This window comes from Telmatherina bonti (assembly GCF_933228915.1).
Source record: "Telmatherina bonti genome assembly, chromosome: 17".
Classification (NCBI taxonomy): domain Eukaryota; kingdom Metazoa; phylum Chordata; class Actinopteri; order Atheriniformes; family Telmatherinidae; genus Telmatherina; species Telmatherina bonti.
Genome location: NC_136615.1, coordinates 28,737,900 through 28,751,595, shown reverse-complemented (window position 1 = coordinate 28,751,595; position 13,696 = coordinate 28,737,900). Strand labels below are relative to the sequence as shown.

Genomic DNA, 13,696 nt, shown 5'->3' with positions numbered 1-13,696 from the left:
AGCGTATTCAAAATCGAATAGGGCACCAGAGAAAAGGACAGCAAGTCCTAAAGGATGCAAAAAAGCGAGCTGTGGTAATAAGGCGAGCACGGCTGGGGGGCTTGGCTCTGTACAGATTATTAGGCGGAGGTTGGGTGTTGTGCTAGGATGCATTATTTGGGTATGTGGTGACTGCGTGGGTGGCTAGAGGATGATTGGGGAGGGGGGGGTTGCAAAAGTGCTTTTGATACAAATCCTCAAACAAACGCAGGAATATGAAATACCATGATCTGCTCCTTTTAAACGTATCTACACAATGTGTGTCTCTGCCTGTGGAGCTGCGGTATATTCTTCAGCAGACTGTTTCTTTTCTTCTTCTGACAGACAAGAACGCACAAGCTCCTAAATGTCCAGAAAACCCAGATATGTAACTGGTTATTTAAGTAAAGCATGATGTGTCGTGGGCTTTTTCCAAGAGACAAAACTTCCTGAGTCTCAGCTCTTTGAGACGATAAAGGAACTAAAGACAAAACCTTGATTTTTCATGATCACAAATACTTTAAAGAGTTTTTTGTAGGCATTTCTGTTCGTGCCTCATTAATGTCAGGCCACTTCATTAGATTCAGCTTTTTAGAACCAGATTTGACCCCTTTAGCCTTCAGAACTGTCGTAATGCTTGGTGTCATAGCAGGGCTCTGGAGTAGCCATTTTGATCACAAATAAGTACAACTAACCTTTGTTTGCCTCGATGCACCAGACATTAGAACTTGGCAATATGACGATATATATTCATTGGATGATAGAAAATGTCTTTTGTTTCATATGAGACTATCGTTTACGCCACGGTTAGCTGCTTTACTGCAGTATTTTACGTCAAGATGCGCTTTACGGCATGCACGCTGGAAGACATAAACAAACGGGAAGACGGTAGCCGACGCGTTTCAGAGCAGGGTAATTCATTAAAAGATGACCAGCCAGCTGAAACTGATGAGCTTGTTCCCAAAAGAGGGGAAATTTCTGTCACATGGATGCAGTTTGGATATAAAAGACTAGCTCTCAGTCCCAGCAACGGACTCCAACACAACCAACTCATTTTATCACCTGCGCAAGAATCAGGATAAAGAATACAGAATAAAGAATAGAGTCAACGAGCAAAAGCAGCGTCAAGTGGAGGCGAAAGCTCATAATAAACTTTAGATGCAAACGCAACAGGCATTTACCCGTGAAACCTCATACAGCCATAGTTCCCCCAGATGGAAGGAGATCACTGCTGCTGTTGCACATCTGACACATAACTGATGACTGACATAAAATTACACAAACAGTTTTATATCGTCATGTATATCATTAAGGGGATATAAAATAAGTGATATCTGGATATGAGGTTTTGGTCATATCAGCCAGCCCTACTGGACATAACTCTGATCATCTCTCTGAATGCCTATTTCTTTCTGTGTTAACCCTTATCCCTCCTCCCTCTTATCCTTATCAAAGTTGTTTTTTTATCTGCCTGAGCAAAATGAAGCCGAAAACCTGGATCAGAATTTAATGTGCAGCCTGCTGTCTGTGTAACATCACCTGAGGGCACATTCACATCAGCCTTTTTATTTCGAATCCTTGTCCGTTTGCAAGGAAAGTATGTTTTGTTTGGGGAAATGTGAGTGCGCCAAACAAATTCTGATTCGGAAAGAAGCGGACTCGGTCCGCCCTCAAACGTAGGTCTCCAATGTAGTCACTTCCTGCATTTGGTGTAGTATTGCATTTGGGTAAATACATAGCAATCACTTTAAGAGTCCTCTGCCTCGTCTGTTGGTCATACTGCGTCCATTGTTGCAGTGTATGTCTGCAGTATACTTGCATAGGACAAAATAAAAAAACAAAACAGCGATAGTTTCGCCTCCACGTTTAGCTCACAAGTGGAGTTTTCTTCTTCACGCGGGTCTTGTCTTCTCGTTTGCTAAATAATAGTGCAGCGCCACCTTTGGTGGGAATGGGGATATCAGTTATTCTAATGGATTGGCTCGTTTGACCAAAGTGCAGCATGAATACAATCTTATTCCGCATGTTTACACCCCCCTACAACTGAGCCGAGTTCCCAATCGGACCGAGTCTAGCGGACTATCTTAATGTGAATGCACCCTAAGTGATGAGATGAGATCAAGTCTGCCCCAGAACGCCACCAAGTGGTGCTTTGGCTAAATAAAAAAAGGAAGAAACCTAGCACCACACAGAGGTAATACTGAAAGAGCTGCATCGGTTTCTGGTAAAGCATGAGTGAGAATATGCTGACTGAGAAAAGAGAAGCTTCCATCATCAAACTCACTGTTTTTCAGCTGCAGCTGGAGGGCGTACTGGAGAAGATCCATGGAAAATAAATATTAAATAAATCACTTTTAACCATTACTGACAAAACTGCTATATGAAAGGCTGCCGTGTACTTCCCAAAAAAAAGGGAGAGGAAAGCAGAATAAGGAAAAACCCTGGATGTTTCTGGCTGTGTAAGCAGCCAAAAACATGATATACACTGCTCAAAAAAATAAAGGGAACACTAAAGTAACATCTACATCAGTAGATCTGAATGAATGAAATATTTTTATTAAATACTCCAAAGAAATGCCACCCCACACCATTACTGACCCACTGCCAAACCGGTCATGGAGGATGTTGCAGGCAGCAGAACGTTCTCCACGGCGTCTCCAGACTCTGTCTCGTCTGTCACATGTGCTCAGTGTGAACCTGCTTTCATCTGTGAAGAGCACAAGGCGCCAGTGGCGAATTTGCCAATCTTGGTGTTCTCTGGCAAATGCCAAATGTCCTGCACGGTGTTGGGCTGTAAGCACAACCCCCACCTGTGGACGTCGGGCCCTCATACCACCTCATGGAGTCTGTTTCTGACTGTTGGAGCAGACACATGCACATTTGTGGCCTGTTGGAGCTCATTTTGCAGGGCTCTGGCAGTGCTCCTCCTGTTCCTCCTTGCACAAAGAAGGAGGTAGCAGTCCTGCTGCTGGGTTGTTGTCCTCCCACGGCCTCCTCCACGTCTCCTGATGTACTGGCCTGTCTCCTGGTAGCACCTTCATGCTCTGGACGCTGACAGACACAGCAAACCTTCTTGCCACAGCTCGCATTGATGTGCCATCCTGGATGAGCTGCACTACCTGAGTCACTTGTGTGGGTTGTAGACTCCGTCTCATGCTACCACTAGAGTGAAAGCACCGCCAGCATTCAAAAGTGACTAAAACATCAGTCAGAAGCATCGGAACTGAGAAGTGGTCTGTGGTAACCACCTGCAAAACCACTCCTTTATTAGGTGTGTCTTGCCAATGGCCTATAATTTCCACCTGTTGTCTATTCCATTTGCACAACAACATGTGAAATTGATTGTCAGCTGGAGCCTATCCCAGCAATCACTAGGCGAGAGGCAGCGTACACCCTGGACAGGTTGCCTGTCCATCACAGAGTTAACCTGCATTTTAATTTTTTTTTTATGTTTTTTTTTTTTTTAATTTTATTTCTTCTTGACATTCATGCTTCAAATAAAGACAAACATTTTTTCTAAACCCTTTTTTTTTTTTTTTTTCAAAATAACCATGAAAGTTTTTGTGTAATGATCAAAAGATGATCCTTAAGATGTAATTAAATGAACTGCTAAAAAAGACAGCTAAAAGTAAAAAAGTTAGGCATGCCAGTGCAACCTGTTAGTCTGGTGCCCTGCATAGATCCAACAAGGTGTTGGAAACATTCCTAAGAGATTTTGATCCATGTTGACATGAAGCATCACACAGTTGCTGCACATCCATGTTGGGAATCTCCCGTTCCACCACATCCCCCACACCATTTCACCACCAGCACCCCGAAGCTTTGATCCATGGCAGGATAGAGCCATGTTTTTCATGATGTTTCCACCCAATTCTGATTCTGCCATCTGAATGTTGAAATGGAGATTCATCAGACCAGCAACATTTCTCCATCTTCTATTGTCCAGTTCTGATGAGTCTGTGTGAATTATAGCCTCAGTTTCCTGTTCTTTGCTGACAGGAATGGTACCCGATGTGGTCTTCTGGTGCTGTAGACCATCTGCTTCAGGGTTGGTAATGTTGTGCGTTCAGAGATGCCATTTTGCGTGCCTTGGTTGGAACAAGGGATGTGCATTACTAATCGATGAGCTGAAACAGAAAACAAAGACAACTGCATTTTGTTTGGGGGAGAGTTTTGCTCAGTTGGACAGAAATGTTTACAGCGTTGTGTTAAAAGACCGACGTGGCTCATTTAAGAGTGAGCTACAGGGAGAGGAAGAGAGGAATACGTACAGCATGTCAGTCAGATCGTAGAAGTCAGAGCAGAAACAGCTGTGAGAAACAGTGGTAAATGTCCAGTTTTTGTCCAAGTTTTAGGTGCAAGAGTCCATCTATTGTCCTCTGATGTCAGCAAGGAGTTTTCGTCCGGACAACTGGTGCTTGATTTCAGCAATATCTGAAATCAAGCAGCCGTGGCAACAGAAATGTTAGTGAAAACAGACAAAACAGAAACTCAACACATTATTAAATGTGTTGAGTCGCTGCACTGTGATTGGCTAATTGTTAACAAGCAATTAAGCCTGTACGGAATTAATTGGCTGTTGAATGTATGTTTACAGCTTTAGCCAGTGAAATCAAACTAGGCTCATGTAAGCACACCTCATTCCATGAACCACCATGACAAATCTGAACTTCTACCGTAAGGCCATTGTGTACGCTGTGAAGCTTGTTAATGACTTCTTGGTCCTGAAAAGTAGTTGGATTGTAAAATGAAAACAGATTTTGGGGCAAAACCATAAGGATTATGGTCTTGTTAGCTTCATTTTACACATTTAACACTGTATTTAATGACTCAAGCAAGGTGAACTTAATTCCAGGTATTTGCCAAAACCTTGGTTTGCTGAGATACTCTATTAACTTGAAGCTGTATAAACCTACCAGCTGCATGATATCACCACTACATCTCTGAGCAATAAAAAAGTTTCTCAGTCACTTACGGACATTAATAACACAAACACCTTGAGGTCGCTCTTATGGAAGAAGAAGGAGGATTTCTGCACATTCAGGTGGAAGTGTGCTCTGACATCTGGGGAACACTAACTCAGACTTATTAGGCCCTTTAGCAAAGAGGCGAATCTTCAGCCGTCGCCACAGTCAGGACCACCCTTCAGAATGAGAAACTTGTTTTGGGGGCAAAAGTGAAAAAAAAAAAAAAAAAGTTTAATTTTGTTTTTGGCTTTCCGCTGGGAAGCAGCTCTATCCAGGAGGAGTGACGACGGCATCGCTTCAAAGGAGGCGCTGTGTACAAAACAGGCTCTACATTATTGAAAGTGGGGCCGTCATGCAGCAGTCTCCTAGTCTTCATATTTCCTATCTCTCCTGGCCTAGGGCGCCAACTCTGAAGTGGTCTCAATCTAAATTTCTGAGAGAGGAAGTATAAATGTAGCTGCTGCTGGTCAGTCGGCTGGCTGTTATCTGCCGCCATCACTACTCCTGCTGCAGCAGCAGCTCTTTATCACGGCCATGAACAGCTTCCTCTTCTTCTGAGTCCCTGTTTCACCCTTAACAACACTTGTCCTGCAGAAAATTCCAGGTTCCACTTTAATCATTTTATATACACGCATCTTTTCTGGATCAACACCCAAGAGGTAAAAAGCGTGACCAAGGCATTTTGTCGTCATAATCGTGTAAAATGATTTCAGCAGTCAAAACCACGAGGGTTTTAACATTAAATTGACACAGTCAATGAAAATACATTGTGTTGGTTTATGAAGTGATCTTACAATAGAATACCATTTATATCTGACCTTAGTAGATAAAAAACACTTACAAATGTACGTTATAGTTTGAGTATTACTTCAAATAAATGTAAATACATTGATATGTAGAACTGATGTCAGAAATGGCGGCTCTAGTCTGGGATTGGGACACATGCCACAACTCCCATGCCCAAGTTTTTGCTTCTGAGACCACCGAAGTTGAATTCTGTTTAGCCTTTCGATACCCATCAGCTGCTTCCAGAATCCCACAAGCCAAAAGAACCCGGTAGGACTCCTCCTTCAGCTTGATAGTATCCCTCACTGCTGGTTTTCCCATGAGTTCAGGAATTACCACCAAATCAGTCACTAACAACCGTACGGGCACAGCTCCGGCTGGCCACCTCAACAATAGAAGCAGAGAACATCGTCCACTTGAACTCAGTATCCCCCGCCTCACCCGGGACAGGGATGAAGCTCTGCCAGAGGTGGGAGTTAAAGCTCTCTGGCAGGGGACTCCGCCAGGTGTTCCCAGCAGACCTTCACAACATGTTTTGGCATCCTCCCCCACCATCTGAGTCAACTTCCCGCCAGATGGTGATTAGTTGACAGCCCTGCCACCCTCTTCACCTGAGTGTCCAAAACATAGAGCCACAAGTGCGACTACATGACTATAAAATCGATCATTGAATTGCTTCCTAGAGTGTCCTGGTGGCAAGTGCATAAGTGCGGCCCAGCTCGCATCCCACCTGACCCCTATGGCCCACCCCACAGGTTGTGACCCACAGGAGGCAGTTACCCTTCTGGGCCCCATGGGCAAAGGCCCACCATTAGATGCTCACCTTTGTACCCTACCTCCAGGACTTGCTCCTAAAGGGGCATCAGTCACCCACATCTGGGCGAGGGAAACCTTACACTAGGGGTCTCCAATGCTGGTCCTCGTGAGCTACTATCCTGCAGATTTTAGTGTTTCCCTGGTACAAAACACAGTGGGGAAACACTAAAACCTGCAGGATGATAGCTCACAAGGACCAGAGTTCGAAACCCCTGCCTCACGGTGTGTTCAGACCAAACACGTTTTGAGCGTCAAGAGCGGCAGGTTTACATGTAAAGTCTATGTGGAGACGCGGCAAGGAGGCGTCGAGCTTTCTCGCGTCGCGTTTTGAGCGCCGAAAATTTTAAAAGTTTTTTAAGCTCGACGCGCGTCCCGCGCGGAACGCACATCAAAAGCCAGATATGGAAAATCTGAACTTTGACCGCCAACCAATCAAAGCAATCAGCTCGCAGCTCCTGGAGGATTTCTGTGGTGAACCCAGACACGGGGCTGAGACTCCTTACGACAGTGTTCCTCATCGCATGCGGCTCACTTGCGGCTCGTGAAGCAGCCGTTGGCTTACTGAAAATGCTATCTAAACAAGTCATAATGATCCTCAACGGTGCAGTTCTCTCCACAAACAAGAGTTGCAGGCTGCTTGCAGAAACTCTGCTGTCCTAACGGCCCTAACTGGCCCTGTCAGAGTTGCCAGTTTTTGCTGATTTCAGCTGCACCAAAGAGCTGCTCCGTCGGTAGCTCCGTATATATAATGAAAAAGAAACATCCACATTGTGGAGGCATTATTGTATTTTCATCATATACTGTTGCATATAATTGCCATTACTCCTGGTAATATTTAGGATAACCATTCCTTGCTAAAATCTAAATATTACTGATTTGGCAACGCAGCAGGAGAAACCATGACATCTCTCTACTGCATCGCCATCATTCAAACTGACCGGAAGGAAAGCTCCACCTTTCCCCCTCTCTTTTCCGCCGCGTTTCCCACTCGCTTCAGACAAGCGGCAAATGCAAAGGAACGTCAGGAGCGTTTCGGGCGTCGGACACCAAAGTGGCAGTTTAGTGACCAGCGTCAACCAAACGCGTTATTAGCATCAAAAACGCTCAAAACACGTTTGGTCCGAACGCACCGTCACACCAATGTTTTTATCATCATTATTGTTGTCATTATTGAAGGGGCTCTATCACACCATTTTGAGTTTTCTGAGCTTTCTACAGTGATATAGTGTTGAACACTCATCAGACATAGGAGCGGCATTGTTTTTTTTTATCACCTGAATGCATGTTGGAGTTTTCCAGCGCTCTTTACATTCTGTTTTCATGGTGATAGTAACGATTGGTTTTGGGGAATCATTTTCACTTTGAAATTTTTGTGACATCCCAGGGGAGGGACTCAGTGATTAGTCTTCTTTTTTAGGCTGTGCACGTTCATGAGAAGAAGGACACACCCACCTTCACTGCTCAGTATAAGTACTCCGAGCAGTTGACCGATTAGACGCAGCCCATAGGCAGGACATAGGGCGGAGCTTTCTCTGATTGCTTATTTATGACAGAGGCTGATCTGGCTGATCAATACAAAATAAATGAAGTGGTTTGTGAAAAATGCTTGATAATTTCTTGCCTTTCTGGACTTGCAAATTAAAATAGATTAGACTGAAATGTGCATAATACCCACTTTAAGTTTAAAATTGATATTTTCTGTACTCATCTCGCACAGTTATTTCAATTCTTTAAAAGAAATAATTGTTCATTGTTATTTTACATTGAATATATAAATGACCCTTTTTTGGTCATTTTAATTATATATTGTCACTTATTAAAACTACAATTGTGAAATAATACAGAAAAAAACTGTAATATTCGATTTTTTTTCCACCAACTTAAAAAAAAATAAATGTCTAATTCTGATGGTGTGCTAATGCAGCTGCACATCCAATCACAAGACAGTATTTCACACCTGCGCTCAGTTTGTTCACCCACAAGTACTTAGACTGACATTTTCACTTGAGATTCATTGTGGGAAGGTGGGTAAACTTGAATAAATGGCACTCAGATGGACATTACGTTTGGCTTCTCAGCCTCCACTGCCATCAAATGTTGGTTACTGACATAAATTATGGACTGCAGAAAACATCCAAAGTGGATGTATAATCAAAGTCATTTCCACAGAACTTTTATGAGCACTGTAGGCTGTAATTTAGCATGTAAATAGTGCCTGTGATTTTCAGTTCATACTGAAAAGAAGAAGAAACAGCAATCGCACCTTCATTACAGCTGCTGTTCCTTGGTAACTTGCAGATGTAGATGAACTTACAATGAGCCCTTCATTCCCTCAAAGAGTGCTTACCTACAAGCTCAGCAGAGGTTTATATTCTCTGGTCTGATCTAGCTGCTCTTCAGTCTTTAACACTGGGCTTTTAAGAAATGAGGCTCAAGACTTGATTTTAAAGACGCATCATGGAACTTTCTGATCTTAAAACTCTGCATTCTGGAATTGCTCGATGACACAGTGACATCCATTATGTGTATTAATGGAGCCGCTGCTACCTAGCAGCGTTCCCAGGCTGAGAAGCCAACACTGTACAACTATTTTTTTTCCAATGAACGGCAAACACTGAGATCAGTGAGAAAGTACAAAAGTTGTACTTGCTGCAAGGAGTTCATACAAGCCATCAGACCTGTGAACAAGGTGAACCAACGTTCAACTTAGATTATACCATAGTCTGGGTGAATACTTGATTCTGATTGATTGCAGGGTGTCTGTTAAAAAGTGATATAGGACACCAGTTAAAAAAAGTTCTGTCAAATAACCAAATGCCAGTTGGTAGCTGTGGCAACAGAAATGTTAGTGAAAACGGACAAAACAGAAAGCAGAATATATATATGGAATGACTGTCAAACAGCAGCCCATGGTTACCAATGAATGTATCTTATCTGCCACTTTTTAAAGCTGGGGTAAGTAATGTTTGGGAGCTAGCAAGATCTGAAAGTGGTACCCTGTCTTGCACCCTGAGCTCCCTGAACCACACAGTCACACGCATCCCACAACACTATCATATTTCATCACCTGTGATTTGTTGCAATAGTATCTGCTGCCAAACAAGCTGCAGGTGCTTCCATTTTATTGCTAAAAAATTTTATCTAACTTTATAATGGAGGTTTTAAACTCTGCCAGTGTTTAACTAAATGGGATATTGTTTTGCTTGGAGCATCTAATTAAGTCTTTTAAAATGTGCCACAGTGAAGCAACTGGGAAATTATTTCATAGTTACTTTGGGACCTTTCATCCAGGAAGACTGTGGACTTTGTAGATAAAGATAAAGTTTTAGCATGTAAGGATTTTTACAATCAACAATAACTTTGTTGAAATGAAAATGTGTGTGTGTGTGTGTGTGTGTGTGTGTGTGTGTGTGTGTGTGTGTGTGTGTGTGTGTGTGTGTGTGTGTGTGTGTGTGTGTTGGGGGGGGGATCTGTGAAGTTTAAGGGGATAATGGGGGAAGGCATTATCCTGCTTATACCATGGACACTCACAAAGGAAATAATATAAGATCAATTCAAAATGTTGTTTTTACTGTTAAAATAATGTTTTTAACAAGAAGCAGCGGAGCGGACTATTTAATGCCTCGTGAAGTTGCCAAGGTAACCGCCATTGGCAGCACCAACAGCTCGTTTGGCAGCAGATACTATTGCAACAAATCACTGATGAAGGGGAAATGGTGAATGCGTGTGCGCACACAGCATGCCACCCTCATCCTTTTAACGGATTCCAAAGAAAATATGGTGACTTCTGAAAATGCCTATTTCTTCACATTATGAAGGAAATAGGTGAGGACGTGGAGTGGTTGGTTTCTATAATAGCATAAGAAAAATTTGGCCGTGGAAAATTCTAAATGCGAACAGCACAGACCTTTTTAATTCTTCAAGATCACTGTGAAATTGGCGTAACCGCTGGAGCATTAATGCAGAGAAACACACGCATGGTCCGCTGCACTGCTGCAGGGTGACTTTAGAGCCGCTCTGTCCCTCTTTGAGAGATCTGGAGCGTCATCACAACCTAACTGATTAAATATTATTTAATACAGCTAAAACACTATGATAGATATTTGATCTGCAGTGACTGATTTCAACTCACAATTTAGGTAGAACATCAACATAATACAGTAGTGGGATGGGGATGGATCGAGAGACTTTTTTTCCTTTCTCCCATTTCTACTCTAGTTATTGTTAAACAATGGTCTAAATTAACCTGAAAATTAAAATACCTTAAAAACTGGCAGATCAGATCCATTCATTAGCAACCGTGGGCCGCTGTTTGACATAGTCCTTCCAGATCTTCTTTCTTCTTTCTGTTTTGTTGGTTTGTCGCTAACATTTCTGTTGCCACAGTTGCCAACTAGTGTTTTAGCCAGCGCAATGATTTATTATTATTGGGCTATTTGACGGAACTTTTTTTAACTGGTGTCCTATATCACTTTTTAATGGAATGGCTGCAACCAATCAGAATCGAGTATTCACCCAGACCATGGTATACTAATAGTTAATCATACACAATTGACATGTTCTTAATTGTTTTATTATTCTCTCAACTAACCTGAAGAAACCATTCCTTTTTTATTGATCTCACACTTTCTAGAGGCATGATGTAGCAGAATTTAACAGTCAGGAGTTATTGGTGTGTGTGTGTGTGTGTTTATACATGACTGTTGCTGATGGTCATAAATGTTCTTCAGAGCTCTAAATTAACACCCAACAAGCGGTAAAATTCATTCTGGGAGGTATAAAGGACAACGTAATGTCCAGTCTGGTGATATAGTGAATTATTTCTGATGATTACTACTTCACCAGGCTGCACGGCGGTGTAGTGGTTAGCACTGTGACCTTACAGTAAGAGGGGTGCTGGTTTGAACGGGGAACTTTCTGTGTGTTTAAATGTTTAAGACTCATTCTGCTCATTTGTTTTGTCTGTCTTTCTCTTAGAGAGGTGGCTCAGCTCATAACTGTGGCCAGCTGAAGGTGGGTCAGGTCATACTGGAGGTAAACGGGGTTTCCTTGAGGGGCCGCGAACACAGGGACGCCGCACGCCTCATTGCTGAGGCCTTCAAGACCAAAGAGAGAGACTACGTGGACTTCCTGGTGACTGAGTTCAATGTGGCTCTATAGCTGAGGGCAGGAGGAGAGAGTATGACGGCAACAGTAGCAACCTGACAGCAAGAGTTCAACAGAGAGACAACAGGGGGACATCTATTGATTAAATGGCACAACTCTTAGATAAACTGAATCTAACCACCACCTGATCTCTGAGCCCTTCTTCTCTCGCATAAACCACCTTAGCCCAAAAACACGATACCCTAATTTACATGGCATTACTTTCACCCTGGACTTCCTCCAGGAATCTCCTCAACGTGTTACCTCCCCACTGTGAAACCTTATGCAGTACAGTGGAAACTTGTGAATCTTTACCTTTTGTTCGCTGTGTTAAAACTTCTGGACTTGGAGCTGTTTGAAATCCAGTGGATCCCATCATAGCACCTTCACATACCCTGTTAATCTTTTCCTTTTTTTTTTTTTTTTTTTTTTTTTGCTTCTGTCAAAAACACAACTGTACAGCTAAGACTGATTAATGCTTGACTTTACAAGTTTGGATTTATACCATCTGTAAAAATGGACAAATGTAGATACAGATAGATATATATATATATATGGTACACATAAAATACTCCTATATAAATAAAAAAAAATTGTAAACACTGTTTGGTTGTTGATATATGGCAAGTCTTTTTAGGTAATCGCACTGACCTGTAATCATATTAACAATTTTCAAATTAAAAAAAATTTAAAATTATTGTGACAGATACAGCAGGTTATCATCTGCATATGGGATATACCCAAAGAGATTATTTGTTTTCCAATTCGAAGGAATCCCACCACAGACCTCTGGGGGACCCCAGTAGAGAAGCAATGGAGTGCGGACATCTGTGAAAATACTACCTGGTGAAGTATGATTGCCAGTTGATACATTTAGACGTACTGCTTACATGTGAAAACAATAAGCACGCATGTACATTAAAAAGGGTTAGCGTCCCCTCTCAGACACAATTTGAGGAACACAAACGTCATTATTCACACAATCTCACATAAGTTTTTCCTAAAAAATACTACTGCACCTGGACGAAAGGTGACATCGGAAGACAATAGATTATATCACATGGCCACTCGTTGCAAAGATGTTCCAGTGGGTTGCTAACACATTGGAATAACATAACTAAACTGTGCCCATACATTACAAATGCAACAACTTGCTCAGTGTCTGCTGTTTCAAACTGGGTGCCTTAAGTCGTTGAATTGTTTTATTGTATTTATGACACTTCACTTAATCACAGGAAGTTTCAGGATATCATAATAACAGAGCATCTTGTTGAATGTTTTGGGGTTTTCCAGTAGGACGTATGTCCCCTCCCAGCATTACCAAAGACAGACAGAGAGACTGTTGATTATTTTTGTGGGTTTTGTAGTTTTGGGGGAGTAATAAAGCAGTGAAGTCCTCACTGAATGAAGTACCTGGTCTCCCATCTCCGTTTATTGTTTTGTAGCAACAAGTGCAACCAAACGGCAATCTCCGGCAGTTAAAAGTCAAGCCTATGTGGAAGTGCATAAAACTGCCGTTCCCCCTTCATCCACTGGGGCTCCAAAACAGAGCAAATTGACATAGACTCCCATGTTAAAAAGACCAACTTCACAGCAGAAATTTACAGCCTGATTCAAAAATCCATTCTCAGTTTAATAGGTCAGGTTTACCTTCATGACAACTGTTGGGGTAGTGAATTTTTTTCTAACTCCCCCATTTAATAGAAATTTGCTCTCAATTTCAGGCATAATTAGGGTCAGCTCCCGCTAACTTGGTTAGCTCTTAGTTACAGGCAGGTCAGAGTTGGCTCATTGTCAATCATCCACCTCACAGCCCCCCCTTTCAGCTCCACCTCTTGCCCATTTTTGTATTTTCTGGGCAAGACGTCACATATGCCCCTGCCAAGATGGTGATGGTTGGAACCGCCCACCGAGTTTCAAATCAGCTCTTCAGAAACTGATGGGTGATGTCATGGAGGCTCCGT

General features: G+C 42.4%; 1 protein-coding gene across 1 annotated transcript in view; it reads left to right on the top strand.

The window, feature by feature from the left end:
• The window catches only part of whrna (whirlin a), a gene marked incomplete at both ends in the record, with an annotated part of 233,084 nt that extends 221,337 nt beyond the window's left edge, over positions 1 to 11,747 (top strand). The window contains one exon of the mRNA XM_079257072.1: positions 11,565 to 11,747. Within this exon, the coding sequence (XP_079113198.1) occupies positions 11,565 to 11,747 (183 nt within the window). The remainder of the gene's footprint in view (positions 1 to 11,564) is intronic.
• Between the last annotated feature and the right edge of the window lie 1,949 nt (positions 11,748 to 13,696).